The 25,148-nt window shown below is 44.5% G+C and overlaps 1 protein-coding gene across 2 annotated transcripts in view; it reads right to left on the reverse strand.

Moving 5' to 3' along the window:
* Window positions 1-17,372, reverse strand: part of ZNF423 (zinc finger protein 423) — a 225,833-nt gene extending 208,461 nt beyond the window's left edge. For both annotated transcript variants that reach the window (XM_058813410.1, XM_058813409.1), the window contains exon 1: window positions 17,152-17,372. In XM_058813410.1, coding sequence (XP_058669393.1) covers window positions 17,152-17,191 — 40 coding nt within the window. In that variant the 5' untranslated portion in view covers window positions 17,192-17,372. The remainder of the gene's footprint in view (window positions 1-17,151) is intronic.
* Between the last annotated feature and the right edge of the window lie 7,776 nt (window positions 17,373-25,148).

Consider the following 25,148-nt stretch of genomic DNA (forward strand, 5'->3'; position numbering starts at 1 on the left):
ATCTTTCTGGAGTTTTCCCAGTTACACCATGTCTACTCTGGGGGTATGGGAAGTGCCCTGCATTACCCAGGGGTTGTGCTGGGTATCACCTGGAGCCAGGTTTCACTGATTTCGCTGACAAGGTTTCTACAAACTTGTCAGTCTCAAATGAAAAGAGGCAAAAAAATGTAGATTTTTTTTGTCCTTTTTAACCATATCAAGTCCATATACCTATTGCTTCCCCAGGTTCAGTCTCTGAGCATCCATCTGCAATCAATTAAATAAACCAGTGGGTTTCATTCTGAATTTAAGCTTTCAGTCTATAAGAATTTATATTTTTCCACTCCCAAATTAATTGCTATTCAGAAAGAAATTAAGCAGGGAGGGATGCAAGCCTGTGCCAATCCATCTCACCACTTCCCCAACACTGACAAGTCCCTGGGCACTGAGCACAGCAAAACTTGCCCATGGCCAATTTCCTGGGCCATTATTTCAGGCCTGGCAGCTTCAGGAGGGATGCAAACCAAGGGACAAAGTGCTTGCTGCCCCCAGCCAATGGCAGCTCCATCCCATCCCTGCAGCCTAGTGCTTTCCTCTCTGAAGCTAAAGCATGAGACCTGCAGAGCCAAGGCTGATGAACCCATTAACAAGTACTAACACAATATGTGGGTGTGAGTTAGCAGACCACACTTACACTTCAGTTTTAATTTAGACAATGCCTGGAACTGTTGTCAGTCACAGCTGAACTATTTATCTCTTGATGTGAGTAAAGGAAAGGAAGCTCTGAACACCACCAGGACTGGCCCAACCTGTCACCACATCCCCACTCCCACGTACTGCAGCCTCTCCCACACTGCATTTGCCTGTATGAGCTGCTCACCATTTGCTGAAGCTCTCTCAGCAGATTTTCCCTCCTTCCTTCACCGTGCTGTTGTTTGTGGAGGTTTGGGACCACAGATACCATTGACCAGCACCCCAGCTACTGCCTGGGGACACCAGCTCAGAGTGGACCACCAGCAAAGGGTACATGTGTAAAACCCCATTTCTGGTGGAAACTAGGCTGAAATGCTGATGTGACCTCATTTTAGTGGCCATGCGTGTGACATAACCAAGGGCCAAATTCAGTGACAAACCTAAGTCAGGTTATGCTGTGTAATAAACAATATCCTCAGACTACGCCCTCCTTCACATTTTCAAGGACTCTTTCTCTTTCCTCAGTTCCTTTTCCCAAAATGGAGCTGACTGTAAAGACAGCTTGGAATGCTGGAAGCAGAGCTGCTGCACTGCAGGGAACCCAACATGAAGCCAGGCAGGGGCCAAAGCACCCAACCACAGTGGAACAAAGGTAAAAGTAGGAGTGGAGTGAAATGCTCCACACTGCACTTAAAGGAGGATTATAGTTACTGCTCCTCCACCTTATGACAATGCAAGCCTAGGGGTACCTAGGAAGAAATAACTTCAGATTTCATCTGCTAAGATTACAGCCTCCACCATGGGATGGCACAGTATATGTAACAGGAGGCAAAGAGAATTGCTCTCAAGTTTCAGGATGCAAATGGTTAATATTGCCCACTAAAAGCCATTCTCATTATAATGAGGCAAGGAATAAAGGGGAATCAAGTAACTTAAACTGAAATCTGGTCCTCCTGTTGTGATACAGGTTGGAAAGAAAAACAGCAGTTCTGGTACTGCAGAAAAACTTGTAGTGCTTCCTCTCTACAGGAGGGAAATTCTTCTCAGGCTTTGTTAGCACCATTCCTGCACTCCCTTCACTCCCAAGTTTTGTCCATGGTCCCACAAGGGTCCAAGAAGGACCTTGTGGAAGAGGGAACATCACAAGGAGCCCAGCAAAGGGCGCCATCACTGGCTCCTGCTTATCCCTTAGTGCCCAGGCTGGGCAAGGGGCCCCAGCACCCACAAACCACAGGGGCCAATGCCAGGGTGGTGATTCACTTTGTTGCACAGAGTGTAATAAAAAGCTATTTTAAGATTTTTATATGCCTTCAAATAATGTTTTCATTGCTGTAGCTACCCAGCATAAACTACATAAAAGCTCTAATCTCTAAAACACAGTACTTTTTTTCCAAAATCATGGAAATGGGGAGGGAAGAATGTACAAACCAAAACGAATGGGTATACTTCTTGTGGGATCTGCACTAGGGAAGAAATGCAGAGCAAGTCTCCCTCTCCCTAGAGGGTCTTTTTTCAAGAGGGAGAATAATAATAATGTAGTAATAATAAGCACTTATATAGCGCTTTACATTTTCAAAGCACTGTGTAAACATCAACTAATGGGACACAGTAGAATAAGTAGTGTCTAAAATGAGTTTATGTTCTGCATTATATTTTTCTACAAAGTGGCTGGGGCTGGTTTTAAAATTAAATTCCCCCACATATTGATACTAGTGCAAATGAATCTTCTTTAAAGAAGTGTAACAAAAACATTTTTCTCATTGGTTACCCTCGACAACCTTCATATTTCCAAATTTTGGCTCAAAGCAAATTGCTTAGACAGTTTCATAGGTGCAGAATGCATTTAGTTTCACAGGAAGAACAAGTGGGCTAACTAACTGCTAAGGGTGATATATCAGTACACTTGTAGGCACACACCAATGCTTTCCAAGAGCAAGTTACATTAAAGATTGAAAATATTTCATAGAAGAAAGTTTTTAAGAGAGAAACTGAGAAATACAGAGAGCTGGAACTATTGCTACCTTGTGGACAGTAGAGCAAGGCAACCAGCACCTTCTCAGTAAAGGCTGCACAGCAAGGAAAGAAGTCCTTACACTGGAACTAGAAATCAAGCATCACTTTCCCTTTTATACAACAGAGGTAACAGGAAAAACATCATCTATAATAGGGAAAATGAAACAACCACAAAGCAAATCCAAATATTATGACCTGAACCATAACATCGGTGTTACATTTCACTTTCACCTATCCAGCATCTCAGTGTTTAATAAATTCACTCTACTCTCTAAGGCACAAATGTTATATCCTCTTTGCATACTACTGAGATAGAAAACATTGAGAGAGGGAGAAAAAAAAAATTGACACATGCTCATTCTTTCAGGAGCCATGGCAGAGGCAGAAGGAGAAAAAATCTGACTACAAGTCTCTTCTGGTAGCCTGGAATATCTTACTATTTTGCAAACTTTTCTTTCTTTATTATCAATAATTTGCTTTACAGCAAACCCAGGTGCTTCTGTCATGAACCAGAGCCCAGCATATACCAGCATGTAAATAAAGAATTTTAAAAAGGCTGCAGAGGACTGAGGCAACTGAAGAATGGTCTGAGGTTTTTTTCCTCATATTCTCAAGCTAGGAATCAAATGCCAGTCAAAAATGCCATGCTGAATCTATCTACCTTTAGGCATGCGCTTAACTGTAAGTATGTGAGTAATCCCAGTGGTTTCAGTTTTGGGGATTTTAATAGTTGTATGGTTTTCATAACTACAGGAAAAACCCTTTCCAACAAACTGCCAGTGTGACTCCCTGTTGTACTACACCACAATTACTGGAACATATTTGGTATTTCTCAAGAGGTTCAGATAATGAAGAATCCTCCAAATTTTCTATTAGTCCAAACTTAGGAATTCTGCATCAGGGAGTTAACAGCAGAACAGACAGTCTACGTTAGGTATTGCAAAAGAAAGAGAGGCAGAAATATTTATAAAATGTAAACCTTGCTTTTTTAAGTAAGGTTGTTTGTGAGCCCAGACTGCAGCTCAACCAATGCTATTGCACAAGCATGCTGAGTTAAAGATCTTATTCTCCTATACTCCTTTATAAGAAGCAACATTTTTTCATGTTTTCACACCACAAAGTTTTCCAAAATCTGAACAAGAGTAATATTAAATAGGAAAACACACAATAAACCAGTCTCTTTTATTCTTTGATGTGCTATTGGTTTAACACTGAATCGCAGGCTTCTACGAAAAACCCACATCATTAGTTACACTTACAAGGAAATGTTTTTTAAAAGCAAGGAAAGGTACAATGTTGTGGTTGCTTTGGGGTTTTTATTTGTTGGTTTTTCATCTTGGCAAACAACCAATTCTTTTACTTCATGTGACTAAAACTAAGCAAATGGGGGGAAGAGGGGAGGAAGATAGGGGGAGGGGGATCCTTCCTAACAGGGAAAGCCATCAAAATTTGCTGCATCAGAAATTATCCCAGTAAGAACACAAACAGGCACAAGGCACTGCTGCAACTAGAAAGGCCAGGCTGGTCAGGACAGCAAAGGCTTTGGGCAGCAGAGGCTTTGTCCTCCACAAAGCCACTGTGACATTATAAGCCCAGGAACATGAGCTAGCCTGGGCAGGATATTCATGGGACATGGTGCCATTTCAGTCAACCATAGTCAAAACTCACCCCTAAGAAAACAGGCTATAAAGTAGCCAAAAGAGCTGGAATTTACCACAGTATCTCCTGTCACCCAAGCGCAGGAGACAGACCGGCCTCCAACAAAGAACTGTCTGGCACTTCAGTGCCAGGATTAGCACAAGCACCCACTTGGTGGTGCGGGCCCCATGGTGACACAGTCTATGGTGCAAGCTAAAAGCAGAATAACAAATCTCCCTTTCCCTTGAGATACATAACCTAATTTCTTAGTGGCATTATTTCTACTAAGTTAGAAAAGAGAAGAAAATTGTTCCCTCACACAAGGCTGCAGCAATTCCCCAGCACAGGAGCAGTGAAAGGTGCTGGCTGAACCCTGCTCTGGGTGCCTTGTCCCTGCCCACAGCAGGAGCTCTGCCCTTCTCTGCTTTGCATTCCTTTCATGGCACAGCTGCCTGCCTGCCTGGGCCCCCATCCAGAGAGGGATGAGGAGCAGCATCCAGCCACTGCAGGGGCACAGCACCAAGCACTGCCCAGCTCACCTCTGCTGGGACATAGCATTGTGCCAGGAATGGCAGAGAGCACGAGCACTTGTACAACTTGAATCTACTGTTCATAACTTCCAGTGAACTTCTCCAGGCTGTACCCTGTGCTTCACTATGGATTTGAGCAGTTGCTCCAGTGGCCATCATTGCTGGGCACTGTCTCAGGGGGCTCACAACCTGCCCTGTCAGCCCCCTGCAGATACACATGCACCCCCACTTCCCAGGCAAGGGGCCACAGGCCAGCCTCCCCAGCTGAGGCTCCTTCCACAAGGGTTTGACCCAAAATGGAGCTCAGACACTGATAAGGAGTCTTGCCCTGCCCTCACACACCCCAGACCTGTGCATGGCCAGCAGAGAGCTACAGGGTTACTCTTCTGGGGAACTGGTAGGTCAAATCAGCTCTGAAGGAAGCTAGGAAGGCAGCAGGACAAGGATCCAGAAACAGAAGGAGAATGAACCCCATCAGATCTGCCCTTACCTGGAGCAGCAGTGGGCACAGCCCTGGGACTGGGCCAGGCAGCCAAGAGGCAAAAAGCAGTTTCACTGCTGAGTGTAGGTGATGGCAGCCTCAAACCAACCAGGGTTCACCTCCACACTCCCTTCCAGAGCACAGTGTTTAACATATGCCAATTTGCAGATTGTATTTAATCCGGGGGCTGGTGTGTGTTTTTCCAACATGGCAACATCAAATCAAGAAATCTTCAGGAAAAAAAACCAAACTTGTTGGGATGTGCCAATAAAATAAAATCAAGTCAAGCCAGCAACAGATAGTAAGAAGGACAGAAGCAGATAAATTCCCTCTAAAAAGGGGGCCAACGGCCTTCATCTTCATCCCAAAAGAGCAGGATTACCATATCCCCTCCCTGCCAGGGCCTCAGCAGCTCCCACCATGGGCTGAGCAGTGGCTGAGGCTGGACTGTGGGCTCACTACCAGCAGGCAGGCCCACCCTGCCCCATCCTCCACTGCCATTTTCCTTCCCTGAGGGCATCTCCAGGGTTGTGGCCATGTTCTCCCTAACTGCAAGGAGCTAAACCAGCAAAGATTCAAAGAGGAAAAACAAGTAAAGAGGCTGCAACCTGGGGAGGAAATCCTACTCAGGCTGCAACCTGAGGAAATCCTCAAGCTTCCCAAGCTCCACAGTGGGACAGATGCTATAGAAAGGGAAACAAAGCTGCTAGAGGGACTTCACTGACATTTTCTTAGGCTGCAGATATGTAGGAATCATCATGGCAATTTCCCTGCCTGTCCCACAGTTGGGCTATTTTCCCTTGAAACCATCATCATCTGTGCATAAATTAAAAATCAAGTTCTTGGTGGCTACCTCAAGCAATGTTTTTATTAGGTGGTTTGAGGTTTGCTAGGAGACAAGAACTTACAGCTGGCATGTGCACCACCCCAGTGCTTGGACACACAGGCAGGGTGGAAGAGAGCACACACAGCCAGGCAAGACACTATTCTCCCAAATCAGACCTGCAGAAACAATATTGCATTTTCTAAGGTTCATTTGAAGGGAGTTTTCCAATGGCACTCTGAGGGACAGCATAAGGTAAAAGGAAGCACAATTGTTTGTTAACACTGTGGGACAGAAAGGTTTTAGCAGCCCCTGCTCTGGAGGCAGCCAGGACCTCCAAAGCCACTGAAGACAGCAATTTCTCTACCTGCCTTTTTGTGTGCTCAGGTTTTGCCCCACATTAGCTTTGCTCATGCCAATCAGACAGCAGCAGGGTTTAAGTCACTAGTTTGATGTCTTCAGCTGTGCCACTGACTGCTAGACAGAGAACATTTCTTGGATGGCCATGTGTGGGGATACAAAAACCTCATTTACAACTTGGCATCTCAAGGAGGACAGGGTGGTACAGCAGCAGGTGACAAATTAAAAGCTCATTTTTCTATGCACTTTCTTTGGAGCCACGTTTTGAATACAGACCCACTGGCAAGGGGGAAAACATAACTCTGATACCTCTTTATGAAAATATGCATTTTGTCTTCGGGAGAATTCCTGGTGCATGTCAGAGCAGCCAGCAAACCCCATTTGTGAGCAATCTGCCTGCATAACACCAAGAGCCCCACCACCAACACAGCATCCTTCTGCCAACTGCAGGGGGTTTGTGGCCCCAGGCCCCTGAGCAGCAGCTCGTGCTGCAGCCAGGGACACCCAGCAGGGCAGCCGGGCAGCTCTGCAGGCAGGGCCGGCAGCTCCCCCTCCACAGCACCCTCGGGGCACTGCAGCCAGGCACACCGCGCCTCTCAGACCCTCACCTTTATGTACAGGCTTATTTCTGAATTTACTTATATTGAGAAGAATGAAAAAATAAGCTCTCTGTTAAGTGTTTGAGACCAAAAATAGTAATCAAAATAAATCAAATTGGAGTTCTAAAACAAATACCACTTATCTGTTATAAAGCAGGAAAAAAAAACATGCTTGAAATTATAGGAATCAGGTCAATGGACTCATATACAAGCATTGGCAAGACTCAAGAGCCAAAGACAAGCACTCAGAGTTTCATTTTAAAACAGCTCATAAGGCACTGTACCATACTCTTCAAGTATGCTCAGAATCAGACCAAAGTACTTCGTCTTTTAAAAAAAGAAAAAATCTTTGAGGCAACAACTTCAGCAGCCAGAGTTGCCTACTACATTCTCCACAAAGTATCCCTGCCAGAAACAGACCATTTTCTCTACATAATTCTAGTATAAACATAAACAAGGTACAAGTCACACACAGCCCTCCTTCTCTACTTCCCCACCCTGATATTTTCAGTACTCTGCCACATCCCACATGCCCTCTGGGGGAACAGTCTGGTCAGTAAGAGCAAAGAAATTATGAAGGGCAAGGCATGCCATTTTCCTAGAAATAAAGGAGGCCATGAGCAAATTATCCAACCAAAATGCATCCACAGAATTCAGCAATGAATAATACACAAGCTTGGCATTACTATGTAATCCAGTATCTCTTCACTCCTGTGAGTAATCTAATGAAGCAACAGAAATCTGAGTAATAGCTCAAATAAGTAAATTAAAACAAAGCTACATTTACCTACCAAGCAAAATAGACAGAATGCTGCTGCTTTTTTCAGCACAGCAGGCAGGCTTGTACATCAGAAAAACTTCCTAGCATTTTGCAATCATTTTAATTGGCCCAACAAAAGATATTACCTATTCCTCTAAGCTTTCTCTTTCATTTACACATGAACACAAATCATACACTACATGTATTTGTGTATATTCTCACAGTAAGTGTTGAAAGCCTACTTTTTCCAATTACCAACCTGATCTCCCCTTCTGTACAAAACCCTGAACAATTGTGAGTCCTCACAGACCAAGTTCAGATACAGCCATGATCCTAAAAGAGTTGAAATGGCAAGAACTGATGACTGCAATCACACTTGTCCTCAAATGTCTCTATATTAAACAGAAAATAACTGTATAGCACAACAAATGCACTCCTCCAGGCAGGAAAGCACTCTCACTGTCTAGTAAGAGCAGAAAAGCTGTTTTAGGTCATTCGCATGTTTAGTGGGGGGTTTTTTTCTGCTTATGCATAATTACACACTTTTCCATGGAGCTAGAGTCAACTTTTCAGATCTGTTCCTTCTCTCAGTCTTTAGATTTAAGATTAACAATAATATAGCTACAGCTCCAGGTAAGCCAACCTCTGTGTCAAAGCTATGCACCTAATCATCAAGCACCCTCCATACTCAAATTGCAGCAACAGATTTCCTACTTGCCTTACTTTATTTCTCTCTGTTTAGCACCTCCACTTCCCAAAGTATGAAGTTCAGCCTTCTACCATGTTTTTTCTCTACCTCCTTTTAGTTTTTCATTTTTTTAGACATGAAATTGAAAGAATGCAGAATCACAGTCACTCTCTCTCATGTAAATCTGTACCTGCTTACAGTGACAGATGTTAAACACAACCCAGGTCTCTTGGGTTCCCCCAGTGCCATCTAGGAGCTCCCACAGCCCTGCTGCATCCTCTGCACCCCGAACCTTCCCAGAGCTCCCCTGGAAATCCTCCCAGCAGCAAGCTCAGTGGCAGCAGAAGGAGCAGGAGACACTCTCCAGCATTAGATCCTGAATGACCATTCTCATCAAATCTCTTAGCTGCTCCTGCTCTTTCAACTGCAGTGTAAGAAATGAGACTAAAATCCAACCCCCACCAGGGCCTGTAAGAAACACTACCACAAAACAAGAGAGGGCTACAGTTGATGGCCTACTCAGTCTTCCAACACAAACCTCAATTAACAGAACTACTCTGAGAACTTAGACTTACACTTAAACATACAACCCAGATCCAATTGCTATCAAAGGGGGGAAAAAATTAACATACTCACGCTAAAGACAGCAAAACCATCCACAAACTCAGCAAAACACTTCACCTCCCTATTGCACCACTCTCTTTTTAAAGCACATGGCAAGTCTCTCTTCACTAACAGACTTCTTATCTTCATTACACTCAGCTGCCCACCAGGTGAAGCAAGTTCCAGCCATCAGCAGGTGGATGCTTGGCTAACCTGCCCCAGAAAAACCTCATCTCATCCAGGTGAGGATCATCAAGAAATGAACAGAGCTGCAAATTTAAGCACCTGGTGAAGGGTGCCTAGATCCTCACCCCAATCTCTAAATTACCTGTGGGCAAATACTACCTAAAGTCAGTAGCAGCTTTTGTGAGTCCAATCGATTGAGTGGTTAAACTTGTACAGTCAGCAGGCAACCAAGGGAGGCATATATTTTAATGGTAGATGTGGAAACAAAGGAATTTTGATTAGCCTTGGGACTGGAGGGGGTAAAAATACTGGTTTAGGATTTTCCCAGGATATGCATATTAAGAACTTGTCTTTTTGCCCTCTGTGTAATTTTTTTTAATATTTGGAAAGCAGAATTAGGCCACATTTGACCAAACCTCCAGAGCCTAGTAGGAGCCAACAGAGACCCAAGTACAGCGACTTGTTAATTCTTGTACTTTTACTCATAGCAGGATTTCACTAGTGAGCAATGCATTTTCTGCAGTGCTATCAGAGGCTTAAATAAACTGTTTCTCTACAAGCAGGGATCTTTCCCTCTGCTTCGCTTTCAAACCTGAATGCATTGTTTACATTCTCTAATATCAACTAGAAATAACTTCTGTGTAAAGAAACTCCAACTGTTACACTTCTGAAGCAGCTTTCGTTATCAGTGCCAGACTCAAGGAGAACATGACTGCGGGTGATGCTCCAAAGAGAGACGAGATCAACCCTACTAGAAATTGCCCAGGAGAACACACAGGTAGGGTGGGTTTAAATGAGATCACGACTGAGATTATTTCACCCCCAGCATACCCAAGTGAGCCCTTCAGGTCTCCTGAGTGGCCTCTATGCAGCAAAGGAAACACTTCTCTGCCACAAAGGCTGCCTTACATTTGTACTTGCCACGCGGCTGCAGTAGCAATAAGTCCTTTGCTGTTTGTTCAGCTCTTGAAAGTCCTGTAAAGCATTCACCATTCACCTGTCACACTGCACAAACTGAGCCCTTTGAAATGAAAATCTAAAAGTAAATGTGTTAGTCAACGGCTGCTGCTGCAACAAGAAGCGAGCCGACACCAGCGAGCCTTCAGGCAGGTAATTCAGTTCAACACGAGACCAGCAAACAACAGTATGTTTTATTTAATTAGGATGAACAGAAGAGATAAACCTCACAGCAGGGCGGGTAATGACAACATTTCAAAAATAATCCATGCCCAGGTAACAAAAGGGCAAATTTCAATTACATAAAAAAGCTAAAAAGTTGACTTAATACATCCAAGGGGAAAGAGGGAAAAAATTAATAATTGTACTGCATATGATTAACAAGTGGCATTTACAAGCTCTACAAATTGGTCTTTCTGTTGCCTAATCTGTGGCTAGAAAGGAAAAGGTTTTCTTTCTAAGCAAGTGCAAACAATATAATGAAGGCACTTATGGCTAGGTTCAGATGGATATTGCAGTGCTACCTGAAGTAAGTCATTCTGTGGAAAGCTAACACCATCCACCAACCCACGGCACCACAAGGAGATCTGTGAGCCTGTTCCAAATGGCAGCACCCAGTTTCCAACACCATCAGGTCCCTTTGTTTACATTTTTGAAAACAAGCCATTGGAAGAGGTCGAAGCCTGAGCCTTCTGTAGCTGGAAATGTCACAAGAGACCATTTAGTCCCTGCACATCCTTCTACTCCCCAGAATAATGTGACTCCAAGAAGCCACCATAATTCACTGCTGCACATACATGTACATCTAGGTGTTGTCAAGAAGATGTAGGACTTAAAATTCCCATCTCCTTATTTGTCTAAGAGAAAAAGGAACCAGGAACTAAACTCCATTTACTAATGGACATCAGAATAGAAAATGCAGGAGAATCTACTTCTGGGCTCTAAAACATGTGGAATAAATGCACACAGAGCTCAGAGCTGGTCCTCACTTGGCTCCAGCTCCCACCTGCACTCGCCGAGTCCGTGTCCACCAACGCATGCACCAAAGCCAGGCCCTCCCCTCCACCACCATTTGTCAGTCAAGATTTAGCAGGAGTCTCTAATAGGTTTTATATGAGTACTATTTCATTTCTCCAGCACATTTACTAGGATACAAGGGAATATAATAGCCATGCTTTTTTAGAGGCATTTACGGAGGACATTGATGGAGTGATGAGGACCTGATATAGGCATTTTATAAGACAGTTCAATTATTGTGGGTAATTAATAATCTTTTGTGTAAGAGAATATTATAATACATATGATGCATGAGACCAAGAGATTATTTCTTTTTCCAAAAAAATGTGGTTTGCATTTTTCAAACATTGTAATCATCTAAAACTGATTTCACAAATTGGAAATAGAAAGCAAGATAAAAACCAACCAATTCAAAAAAAATAGCCAAGTAAACAATTACAAGTGCACCTATCAAATAGAAGTAAATATTAATTCTACAGTGTGAGAAAGTCTCATAATTCACAAAGCCAGCAGGTGAGGTAGGGTTTTAAAATGTTTACTGTAGTAATTGATCACTGGGTACTGCCTCAAGTACTCAATTTAGTTAATTTAACCAAGCTTAAACCACTTACCCACATTTAACCTAAAAGTTAATTTGGCACCAAACAATAGATAAATCCAAGCCAAAGCCACATCTATGATAAGAAAATCTGTATTTACACAAGCTTAACGCATCTACAAAACATCATTTTTATAACCAATTCAGAGGATGGCATGAACATCTGCTTTCACTTCAAGACATTAATTTTCAATTATTGAAGAAAAACAAAATAAATCCTGACAAATTACTGGTAACTGTAGAATCTTTTGTTACTCTATTAGTTTATAATAGTAATTTAGAAATCCTACAATTAACGTCCTACAAGACATCTCTGATTTTTTTTTTCGCATGTGCCATCTGAAGCAATTCAGCAGTGAATGATGTTCTTTAACTTGCACTGACTGTACACAAATATTTTTTAAGAAAAACATAGGAAGAATTCTCCAAGAGCTGTACAGTGATAATTGTTCTTCTTCCATGGCTTTAGACATAGCATCACTAAAAAGATGAGATTTCTATTTTCTTCCCATTTATATTTAAATGTTTTGCGCTACCTTTCCCACTCTTTCTAATTTTTGGCCATGTTTATTCGTTATATTCACTGAGACTAATGGGAACAGGCCGCAATTAAAAGGTGTTTGCACACAGGCAGGAGTTTCAATCAGTAAAACCAGTTAAATACCACCCAGATCCCATCCAGGAGAGCATACCAGAGGGAGAGAGAGGCTAGAAAATGGGACTTGTGGAGTTCAGAGGAGAACGCTGCTAGGCTTGTAGGAAAATACACAGGCAAAAATTAAAAACTGCAGGCTAATCCCTGAAGGCAGTGCTCAGAATACTGCATGGATTCAAACACTCTCAGGGCACCAGCCCCACAATGAAACACCAACATCTCCAATTATTCCTAATCCCCCAAAAGCTACACTTGATAAAGAACAATCAAGAGCGTAATCTTATTTGATATGAGTTTTATCAATTTTAGCTGCTGCTTTCACTGTATCAATAAAATTCCACCGAAACTTGAATGAACTGTAAAATTAAAGGATAATCGCACAAGTCTCTTGTATTTGGCAATTATGATTATACTTGTCAAAATTTAATTTGTAGAATGTACTGTTCCAGTACCTTCAGGTTCTTCTTTATCAACTGGGAAAAAAGAAAAATTATATCTTTAAGACAAGTATGAAAGACATTGTTACTTCCACAGTCAACTCTGTAACTGAGCTCCAACATTGTATAATTGACTTTGCAAGCAGAACAACAGCAATATAACAAAGAAAATGTCAGTGTTTTCACAGCGCTAATCTATAGCACTAGGAGGGCCTCCTGCTGTCAGCCAGAGCTGACAATACAATAGCTTTCAAAGGGATATTACCATCATGCTTTTATTCTTGACATCAATCAAGACAAAGAGAATCCTTTTCACAAGACATTCAAAATCAAACCTTTGTATGAGCAGATAGGTAAAACAGCATTCCTTTAAAGAAGATCATTCATAGCAATCAACTAATTGGAACTCAGCAAATGGTTGAAGTATTTTTATTTACTTTGCAGATAACGAAGTAATGAGCAACCCCCCTTTTCTCTTCTTGACTGACACAAATGAGGCAGGTAGGGTGTGAATCAAAAGTTTCTATCAGCATTTTTTGCCAACAGAAAGCAAAAAAATATGACAGCAATTCTGCAACTTCAAGTAGGATAACAAATCTAGAGTTAATTAGTGCATTCTTTTGCAAAACAGTTTGATTACCAACTAGCACGTTTATGCACAGAATACCCCCGCAAACTGACAGCAATTTGCAGAACTGTCAAATTCAGCAGCCAAAGTGCATCTGATGCTCAAAACCTTGTGCCAATGCGAGCCCAGTCCCACAAAGAGCAGTCCAGTAATGCCTCAATTACCATTACATGGGACTGGAGATCCACGGGTCGCTGTTATCCCACATCCCAGCACGGCACTGTCCAGAACCACCTCCAAGCACGGGAAGCTGCAGTTTGACCAAGGGCAGGAAGGAAGACCTGCCCTCCTCAACCCCCTGATGGACTGGGTGCCCCCCACTCCCTGCAGCAGCCAGCACCAAACAAACCTTTAAGGACACCGGTGTTAATATCAGCTGTAATGGGGGACAAGACAGAGTGCTTTGACATTGACAGCTGTGTTATGTTCTGGGGTTCAGGTCCACGTGGTTTTAACAACACTGAGCAAGGTATAACTTTCCTTACAGAGAAGTGACAAAGCTCTCAGCAGTTGAGGTTACTGGCAACAGGGCAAGAGTCTATGCTGAGGACAATTACTTTCATGGGCTTCATCTGTGATGTGAAGTAAAGCTTCAGAAAGTATTTTACTTCATCATTGCTACCACCACACTGTCCCCTAAGTGTTTATTTTGTAAACCATCAGAGACTCAATACTCACACTTTTATTCCATTCTCACTGATGTGAAACCACCTTCCTTTAGGCCAGCATTGTCCCCAACTACCAGCTATAAGGTTAGTATCTTCAAGTTTGCACAAACTAATGGTCAAAACAAATCAGTGAATTGTATTGCAAATCATAAATCCCATGTCAGGGGGAAGCCCAGGGCTACTGCTGGAGTTACAGCTGCAGGAATTACTGTAGGTTTCTGCCAGGCTGAACCTGAGACCTCATAATACAGCACAGGGGCCACCTGACCTGCAGCTGTGCTGGCATCCACTTTGGGTTTGCTATCACTTCATTTGCAATAACGCGCATCTAAGACTTGTCAACATTCGATACTTCTGTCAAAGTCAATCACTTCTTTAAAGTCAGCATTGCTCCCACTTTGAGAGCAGGCAACTTGCTTTTTGCATGCAGAATAATCCCTTTCATCACAGGCACAGACTGATCCTATTTTAGTGCATAATGTTTCTGAATGAAAAAGGATACACAAATCTCGTAGTGGTTAATAAACAGCAAAGCTGCTATGCAAAGTGAAATAAAACATGGAAAAGAGAAAACTGTTAAATTATTTTAACTCCTAAATGCCACACATATATCCACGTAATTTATGCTTGTTTTCTTCTCAGTTGAATTGGGAAACCTATGACCTCAGAGTGCCTTTATTTATTACATCTCAATTATTTCCATGGAAACGTGTACTGTGGCAATCTACTGGGTTGCCAGCTCCCTAGACCACAAAATGTATACAACGGACTTTTTACAAGCAGAAGATATGGGTGAATAGAAAGAAATGAAGAATTTCTTTATCCTACGTGCACATATGAGCTGCCTCCTATTATCCAGAATTTCACCTAGATTCAGCTCATTCTTAGACTCCCCGTTAGGCAGCTCAAACTAAGACCTGTAATTTACATCCAGTTTTTGCTGAAGCTGGAAACATTTTTTTTTGTGCCTATAGACCTCAGAAATATTTTGAATCTTTAAAAACTGGGCTTCACCCAGCTCACTGTTGCAAAGACCTTCTAGATTTTTCTGCATTACAGGGATAATGTTTCTCAGCTGATTTGCCAGTAAGCTACCTATTTTAATTAATAAAAAGTGATCATGTAAATAGTGATCAGTTCTATATCAGAATTAGAGTCAAAATTTCATTATAAAGTATCAACCACTTGCAAGAGCTATTGCAGCCTAAAAGTAATGAGGAAGAAAACAAAAGAGTAATAAATGGTAAATATCTAACATTGTATGTCACAAGATGTCAAGGCTTACTAAGTGAGCTTCTAGAGCAAACACTGTTTGCACTGGCATAGAACTATTTCCTGAATGTTAAATGTGACACTTTAGCACAAGAAAATATTTTAAACTCCAGAGGCCTGGCCACTAAATGTGATCCCCTGATCTGAGAGAAGTCATGACCCAAGGCCTGCTCCACTGTTCTCAAACTGCGATTCTTTTAGTTTCAAACAATGTATTTCAGAGCATCCCCTAGAAATAGCTCTATCTTTGCCCTTTCTTCTGGCCAGAGACTGAAACATTCATCTACAAATTACTGAAGCAGCTCCTTTAGCAGATTGTCCAAGATTGCGGAGGGTCACAAAGCCACGCTGCAAACCTGCCCCACAGCACAATGGTGCTAAAAGACGCTCTTCGTTTGGGGAAAAATTGTTAAGGGGGTTGTACAAAGATGAAGGACCGATTTTACAAAAACTTGATAAACATTTGAAGCACATACAACTTACACTGCAATCATCTATTAAAGAATAGATATTTCACAAATAATATAAAATGGCCCTGCATGGGGTTTCAATTTGTTCTTTAGCGGGTCGATTAACTGCACACTAATTTTGTTCACTTACGAGTTATTTAATTACGAAAGCTTTGGACTTTTTGTTTCATCTTCTGGGCATCCAAAGTTCTGATCCTTTTGTGCTTCTACAACAAAGCCTCGGGTCCACTGAGTTTGCGACTTCTGCTTTGTGCAGAGGACAATAAAACCTTCCCCAACATCAGCTAACCTCCTCGTGGCTGGGAGCGAAAGGCTTCGGGAATCCCGCTTTCTCTCTCGCACCCATTCACTTAAAAGTCAAAAAGCTGGCAATGCGTGCAGTACGGCGCGGGGCTGGTCCCGGCCCTCCCTTTACGTTTCTCCAGCAGCTGTTTTCCTTACGGAGGTAAACAGGAGATTTTAAACACCGCTTCTCTGGGCACGGAGAAGAATACGCATAGTTTAATGTCTAACCTTTACTCATAAAGCCGTTACTAAATTTGGCCATTGTTTCTTCAAGCCCAAGCAAATTCTTAAGCCCTATCTATCAAATCGGGTTTAATTCTCCCCTTCTTTCACCACCCTTACGCGCATTGGACAGAAGGAGCAAACAGACGGCGCTACTATTCCCAATCATAAAGGAACATTAATTTCGGGCTAACTGGCTAAAACACGAGTGAGCTCATTCCTCCCTTCCTCGGTCCGCCGATGCGCCACCGCACCCGAGCATCACCGCGAAACTTTCCTCCCTCCCCGCCTCTACGATGCCACCGGCTTCTTTCATCAATTATCGCGACACGTGTCGCGGGCGAGTCTCCGCCGGCACCGCGGTACCCACAGAGCCCCGAAACGGGCGGCGGGCGGGCGGATGCCCCGCGCAGGGACTCGCCGTCGGTTCCGGGGGGGGTCTCCGCCGCCACCGGCCCGTACCGGGGGGGGATTCGCAATCCCCGCCAAGCCGGGCCCCGGCCCTGATTGGCCGCGTCGCGGCGGCGGAGGCGGCGGCGGCTGCCCGGGGCCGGGCGGCGGCGGCGGGGGCCGGCGGAGGATGCCTTACCTTTCACCGAGCGGGGCTTGGCTTGCTTCCTCCTGGACATGTCCGGGCGCCGTGGCTCGTCCTCCTCCTCCTCGTCTTCCTCCTGTCCCTTCCTTCTCTTCCTCTCCCTGCCTTCTCTCTCGCCCCCCCGCCCCCTGCACCTCCAAACTTTGCGAGGCGAAGCGGCAGCAGCGGGATCGATTATTTGATTTTCTCACTTCTTTCGCCTGTTGCAATGCGGCAAGTTCAACTCCTCTTTCCACCCCCTCGGGCACCTTCCCCCGGGGAAAAAAAAATTAAAAAAAAAAAAAAAAGAAAGAAAGAAAAAAGAAGAAAAATCGCGGGCGCAACAGTTGCAATATTTTTTTTCTTCTTGGGTTTTTTTGTTTGTTTGTTTGGGTTTTTTGTTTTTTGGAGTTTTTTTGTTCCTTCCTTCCCTCCCCCCCCCCCCCTTGGATGTGCAAATTCTACCGACGCAAAGCGAGCCCGGCCCGCACCCCCACCCGCCTTTTTGTTCTCTTTAAAGTTTGCAGGCGCCCTGCGGCTCAGTCCGGCCCGCACTTTCGGAATAATAAATTTTTTTAAAGGAGAAAAAAAAAAAAGCAAAAAAAAAAAAAAGCAGCAGAGCCCTGTGCGGGGTCCCTGGCTATGGGGTGGGGGAGGGCGCGCGGCAAGAACTCAGTGTCTAAACCCACGAGGAGCTCCGGCCCCGGCAATCCGGGGCGCTCCGGGGGTGCGACCTTGTTGCGATTTTCCTAAATCCTTCCTCGGCCGCGCTCGGCCCCCTCCCTCCCTCTCTGCCCGCTCGCCCCCGGCTGCTTCTCCCTTCCTCGCCCCCGCCGCGGACCGGGGAGGGCGACGAGTCCTTTTTTATGCTGGCGGCGGGGGCCGAGGGGCGGCCGCCCCGTGTCCCCGGCGCGGCGCGGCCGGCCGTGCGCGGCGCGGAGCTGGAGCTGGGCGGGCGGGCGGGTGGGATCCCCGCGGCCGGCCGCGCTCGCCGCCGCCTTCCCCTGCACGCACGCACTTCGCGGAACAAGGTAAGTGCTTCTTTGCATCGATGCCGGGGCCGCTAGCTGCCTCCATGGGTTATTCGCTGGAAGGTGGCACCGCTCCTGCCTTCATTGCTGCCGCTGCTGCCGCTGCTGCCCTGGGTTTTTATTTTCTTTAGCTCTCGCCAGCCTCCCTCTCTTTTCTTTGTCCTGGCTCCTTTTCCTCCTCCTGATCTTGCTGCTGGGGCTGCAGTGCAGACACACATAATAAAGCCAGGCTTGGCTGGAAATGTAGCTGAGTCCCAGCAGGAGGATGTGAGGAGTGGAGTCCCGGCGGGGGAGCGCTCTGATCCCGTAGGGAGCCCCGCGCAGCCTGCGCCGATCAGACGGAGAGAGAGCCAACAGCACCGAGCCATGGACGGCCCGGGAAATACAGCGGCCGCCCGCAAAACGCGGACCGCCGCCGCGGACCGGACTCGCGGCCGCGCGGAGCCGCCGCCCCCCCTCTCCCTCCGCCCCGTCGGGTCCGGCCCGGCCCGGCCCGGCCCGGCCCGGCTCGGCCGGCGCTGAGCCCGCGGCCCGGCCCGGAGAGCGCAGCCCCCGCACACGGGCCCGGCCCGGCCGCGCCGCCCTTGATCTGCACCGGGGCGGGGGCACTGAAATCCCCCCCGAAGGGCGCAGAGGCCGCGGGGAAAGTCGCGGGCGGTTTTTAACTAACACACACACATGCACACACACGTACACATACACACACACACACCCCTCCGCTGCCTGTTTGTGCAGAGCTGCGAGGGAGAGTTACTTTACTCTGCCTCTCCTGAGGTGTTAAATTTAGCAGGACTGGAGTTGCCCACTGGGAAGGCAGCTTCTAGAAAAATCTGAACTTGTCATCTCACTGAGCACTTGGTGCCAAGTTATGAATGAAATTACTCAAAATAAACACTCCATCAATTTCCTCTCCCGCTTAGACAGGGTTTGTTCGTTTCACGGAGCCTTTACTGCTGTGTAAGAACGAGGTGCATCCAGCAGTTCATTCACTGTGCCCCAAGCAGCGAGTTCGGAATTGTTTCCAAGCATCCTCAGCCCATGACGAGAGTCCAGCCGTGTATCTGGACATCAAAAGGGAAGGTGTCCTGAATGACAGGAATGGGTTTTTGCCAAGATCCTGTGCAAGTAGCCGTGTCAGAGGAAGGCGCTGAAGCCAGGCCCCAGGGCAGTGGAGAGGACGCAGCGCTCTGCCCAGCCTGCGGGCTTGCACCAAACGGGGCTGCAGGGGGCTGGGTATAGGTGCTGCTTTCTTGCTAGTGAGCTCCATCTGGAAAATATCTTCCTTTTTTTCTTGTTGCCCACACCAAAAGAAACCCAAGCAACTCAGGAATGAGTTTGTCATTTAATCAGGTGAGTTCAGTATAGAACTGTAAAAATTTTCCTTAGTGCAGCAGCACATTTGAACAGATGTTTAGTGCTGATTTTCTGTTTTCTTAAGGTTTGACAGAAACTATTGGTTTTATTAATGTCACGTTAAAGGTTTACAGTTCCCTCCTACTGTGTGATTCCAGATTGCCACCACCACAGACTGGACATACAGTAAAAAATGTTTCCTGTAATGTCCCTATAATCAAAGTATACTTCCTCCACCCCACTGCACTAAGTAGCAAATTGGGGGTTCAAAAAAGCATCCTGGAACAAGGATGGATTGCTAAAGAGCCCATGGCCCCAATTCTGATTCCAATAAAAATGGGGATAACTCTAGTTGACACAGATTCACCACTACAAAAAGCAATGTGGTAGCAGTTTCTGTAAAGAAATAAGGAAAGTTGACAAGGAGGAAAAAATGCTGTGATATGTATATGGTTAAAAACACAGAATCCTGGTAAATTTGGTCAGCGTGACCCTAGATTCATATCCATTCAGCATCAGAGTTGGATCAGGAACTGAATTACTTCTGTATCCTTGTCTTATTGGAGAGGCTTAATCCCCAGGCTATCAACTTGTTTCTGTTCTCTCACTGGCCCAATGAATATTTAATTATTCTTACAAAGCAGAACAGCTTCAGCAGGACAGATTCTCATCCCAGAATGTGCTGGCGGTTGGGCACTCTCAGAGGAGTTCAGAGACCCAAATTCAAATCCCCATGCAATCAAGCAAAGAGGGGATTTCAATCTTAGTTTTACACATTCCACTTGGCAAGTAATTCCCAAGCCCCATTGCCACCCCAAGCCTCTTTGCCATCCAGCCCTCTATTCCCACATTTTCTACATTTTTTAAAACAACTTTAAATCACACAATTAAAATGAAACAACTTTTCTCCATTTTTTAAATTCATCAGGAAATCTATAAATTTTCATTTTAATTTTTTTTATTACCTTTTCTGTTGCCAGAGAGCCAGTGAGAAGGTTATTTGCAAGGCCCTACCCAGTTCAGAGCAAGGTGAGGAGCCCTGGTCTGAGCATCCCCAGCCCCTCCCATGAAAGTAGTTCAAGTTCAGTCCTATGGTTGTTGCTAAAAACAGCAGCTTCAAACACCCTTAAAACCAGTGCCTTCCATGGTGGCATCTGTTGAGAAATACCCAGTTTATAGCCAGTGATAAAGAAAGCAGGAAGGTAGATTTGATAGAAAAAAAATCTGTCTTTAAATGTAGCACACACATATATAATTATTAATTCATCCCTCTCTATTATCTTCAAACCCAGCAATACACAGATTTCTTCCAGGCCCTGCTCTGTAAGTACATCTCTGCTCCACAGAGTTTTCCAACATGTGCCTAAATGCTTTGCTGCTCTATTGTCACAACACATCATTTGTGCATCTCCTCCAGATATATGTACATGGAGTTTATGTGGACCCACAGCCCCTCTTCAGCAAAGAAACCCCCATAACCCTGCTGAGCCCCCCAGAGAAATGGAGAGTTCACCCATCCAGGGTCTCTTCCCAACACCAGAACTTAAACTCATATTGTCATTAAAATAGATACATTCCAAGAGCACTAATAACAAGGGAAGACTTCACAGGCTTTATTAAAATATTTAAGGCAAGTGACACCAGCCTGTGTGCTAATTTAATAAAAATACATTTAATAATTTAATTTAATTATGGTAATTTAAGAATGCAATAAAAATATTTTTTTAATCTCTTATCAATCTTGTTCCCTCACAGATGCTTTTTCCTTTTATTCTGGGGAATTTTAATAAAAGCACAAAGCTGAGACTGCCAGAGTGCAGAGCTGCTCTCTCCGGGAGAGAACCAAGAGCCCTCCCGCAGCTCCGAATGACGTCCATGTCTCATCAGGTCGCTGGGACAATTTGGATGCCGGATTCTCTGCTTGTAACCCCTTTTGGGAATGTCATTGTTCTATATTATGCATGACACAGATCCTATACTATACACAAGGCAGCTGCTGGTGAGAGGGAACTAGTCCTGAGGTGCAGAGGAGCCCCCCGAGCTCAGCATGGCTTGTCTGAAAACAGGATTTGCTGGTGGAGGCATCCACCACCTCCTCCATCAGATTGGCCATCCGAGCCCCATGAGGCTGCCAGGGAGGCACCGAGCCCTGATCTGGGGTGGCATGGTGGTCCCTGCCCTGCACTCACTGCCACGCTGCTCCTCAAAGACACCAGGGCTGGTTTCAATGTGCTCCTTTTCTGGGGAACCATACACTTGCTTTTCACGCCAGCTAACTCAAGATGTTGATTTCATTTTGCTTTGCTCTCTTCTGCCACGTGCATGCCCAGTGAACACCATTTTTAAAGTTTGACGACTTTCAGGAAGATGCTATCCATAACAATAGTGACATCTGAGATAGTCCTACCCTGGCAGCCCTATAGGAAACTGATTGGGCTTTCTCTGGAAAATGCAGGCAGGACTACCAGCCTCTCTACAGTTATAGATTTATTTGCATTCAGTACTTAGAGCAAACCCCTATACATTTCTAAATATAGAGAATTATTTTGAAAGTGTTTCAGTATCAGTTTGCAGTTACAAGTTGTATAAAAATGACACAGTTGTGTAAAGACAAAAATACAATCTTCATTAAAGGGATGTTCAACAATAACTATGGGAGTTAAGCACCCAGTGAATCAGGCCTACTTTGAGAAAGCCAGCCTCAGTAAGGATTTAAACTTTGCAAAGTCAAAAAGAGGAGTATCTTCAACACATAAAAAGACTGAGAGGGTGATCAACCATTAGCATGCAGCAGAGGGAAGATCACCATAATTGTATAGCAGCCAGTAAGAGTCAACCTATAATAAAGAATATATTATATGAATAGACCTAATTAAGAGATGCTGCATAATATCTAAAAAATGTGGCAAAAGGCTCATGTCCCAGAAAAAGCCATACTGCACAATCAGAGCAGAAGGTGCAGCTAAGAAGACCAGGCAAAATGGGAACTGAACAGTGCCAAGACCTGGTATCCAAGGCACTTGTACCCTCACGAGCCCTCAGCACAGCAGGAGCTGCGGTGGCTGAGGTTTGACAGAGGTGAGCGAACACCTGAGCTCTCTGGATGTGCAAAGGAATACAGGCACATGCAGGAAACTATTAAAGGACTAGATTATTCCTTAAAAGAGATAATGTTTTCAAAGCACACAGCACAATGCAATCATTCAGCAGAGAGTCAAATGTCACAGTGGATACAGCTGCAAGACAGTGTCTCTCTTTATTTACAGTAAAATATGTCAAATAGGGAACACAAAGGCAACTCGGGGATAAACTCGGGGCTGGAGCACACAAAGGCAGGCAGCATCCACAGCTCATCAGACAACCTGAATAAAAGCCCCGACTACAATACCAGCCAGTTTCTATGGTGCTCTTGAGTTAAAGCCTCCAAACACTTTACATAAATAAATAACTGGCATCCCACATTTTAGATTTAAGCAAGGACTGACATAGCCTTATATTTGGGCTACAGAGCAGCAGAGGGAGGATGTGCACGGAAAGGAGAGGTGTCTGCAGGCAGGGCACCTGAGTATAACTTTGGGAAGTTATAGTGAAAAGGGATTGAGATGTTATGAAGGGCATTGAAAATGGAAGGGGAAATTTCACTGTGAAACACATTTTGGTAGGAACAGGATTAGGAACTTGTTTCATGTGCACATACCATGTGTACCAATATTAGTATTCATATATCTCTAATAAGCACAGCAATTTCAAACTCTTTTCCACTTGTGTATGGCTCTTACTTCTATCCATTTTTAATTTATTTTTATTTTTAGTCAAAGAAGTTACAATAGTCTGAAATCAAGATAAGAGTAAGTGGTGCAATTAGTGAAAATTTTTAAAAAATACTATTGTACACTGGAGCTGAATTTAGCTCAAATATCACAAAATACCCATCTGTAGATGAATCATATATTCACCCCTCTCCATAGTTACAGTAAAAGTCATTACTGATAATAGTGCTAAAGACACAGATCCATGCAATGCCCTACAAATACAAGCAGGTATTCCATAGTTGACCAAGCAAAGTTTTTATTCATTTTGGCCTCTGTTCCAATTAGGTGAGGGAGTCAGGCAGAGGATCTGAACTTCCTGGCAAAAACACCTTTAGCACAAAGGATATTCCAGGCTCTGCATCTGCCTTTTGAATATTTCTGTAATGAAAACTTAGTGATAATGTTACTTACTAACTTATGATGTTTAGTATAAGAAAGTATAAAGTTTCCATATTTTTATCACAGCTCAGAGAAAAGTCTCTCTCTGTGAGCCACATATTCTGTGTTCTTTTCATTCCTGTTGGCCGTGGGTCTGTGCTGCTGCTCAAAGGACATAAAGAATTAAAAATACATTAAATGCATTATTCTTTTGAATTAGTTAAAAGTGGGTGAAGCCCTGGTGTAGGAAGGTGAGCTGGCCAGTGGAGGTATGTTACAGGTTCTCCAGCTGCTGGCTCCAGCACGGCCCCTGTCCCTCACCCTCTCCTTGATGTCAGCTCAGCTCTGCAAGCTCCGACAAGGCATTTCTGCAATGAGGATGGGTCACTGCATCTCTTTCCCCGTGAGAGTAGTTCACTGTGCCCACTGAGACCCTTTCTTCCCAGGGTTGCGATCAAAGAGCTCATTCACTTTACCGGGCTTTGTTTCTCGGGTGGAAGCTCCCCTTGTACTCAACAGGCATCTTCACTGCTCTCTGGCCAGCAGCGGTGGCAAAAGCCACGATATAGGGTTTATAATTTTATTCACATCTTTGCCAGCATTGCTGACTGGGATAATGTTGAGATACGGGGAACGAAAGTAGTTGGAATGACAAAGCTGGAGGAGAGGAGAGGCACAGCATGGGCAGCACCAGGAGCTCAGCAAGGGGCTCCAGGAGCTCCAGGGCAAAGCACGGCAGCAGCCTTCAAAGCTGTTCCTTCTCCACCAGTACAAAGCCTTTTAAGTGCACTCTTTAAGTTGAATGCCGTGTACTTTTACATAACTGAAGGAGAACAAATACCCCATTAGCAGATAATTAGCACTTGGACTCTGAATACTTGTTTAAAGTATTATGGATCGACCTCCAGCATTAGGAGTGATTCATGTCCTCCATACATTCAGGCATCCTTGTTTCTTTTTGTGATTATAAATTTCTGTACCATGTATCTGTGTAATGTTTATGAGATGTTCAGAATTACACTCCAGAGACAGAAGATTTCTCTACCCAGAGAAAAGTTTAGCAATATTAATAGCTAATAGTGGGCACATCACTTTTCCTTCCACCCTACAGTCAAAAAGTCCCATTCACATTAGTCCGGGATCATCTCTGGTGGATGGCGGATTTTCTCAGCCATTAAGCCCGGTCCCAGCAGGGGTTAGGAAGTGTTGTGAGGCCTTGGGGCAAACTCACCCCAGGAACTGGACCTGGCGGCACCCACACCATGGAAACTCTCAAAATGTGGTATCAAAGGCTGACAAGCACAACCAGCAGTCTGGACCGGCTCCTATCGGGTGTCAGAGAGCAACCTGTCGCCATGGTCTGGACTCTTGGGAGCATTTTACAGGGGTGGGCACAGCTTGTCTAAAAACTCATATGTTTCCAAAGGTTTCCACTCCA

The sequence above is a fragment of the Ammospiza caudacuta genome, chromosome 13, assembly GCF_027887145.1.
Source record: "Ammospiza caudacuta isolate bAmmCau1 chromosome 13, bAmmCau1.pri, whole genome shotgun sequence".
Classification (NCBI taxonomy): Eukaryota; Metazoa; Chordata; class Aves; order Passeriformes; family Passerellidae; genus Ammospiza; species Ammospiza caudacuta.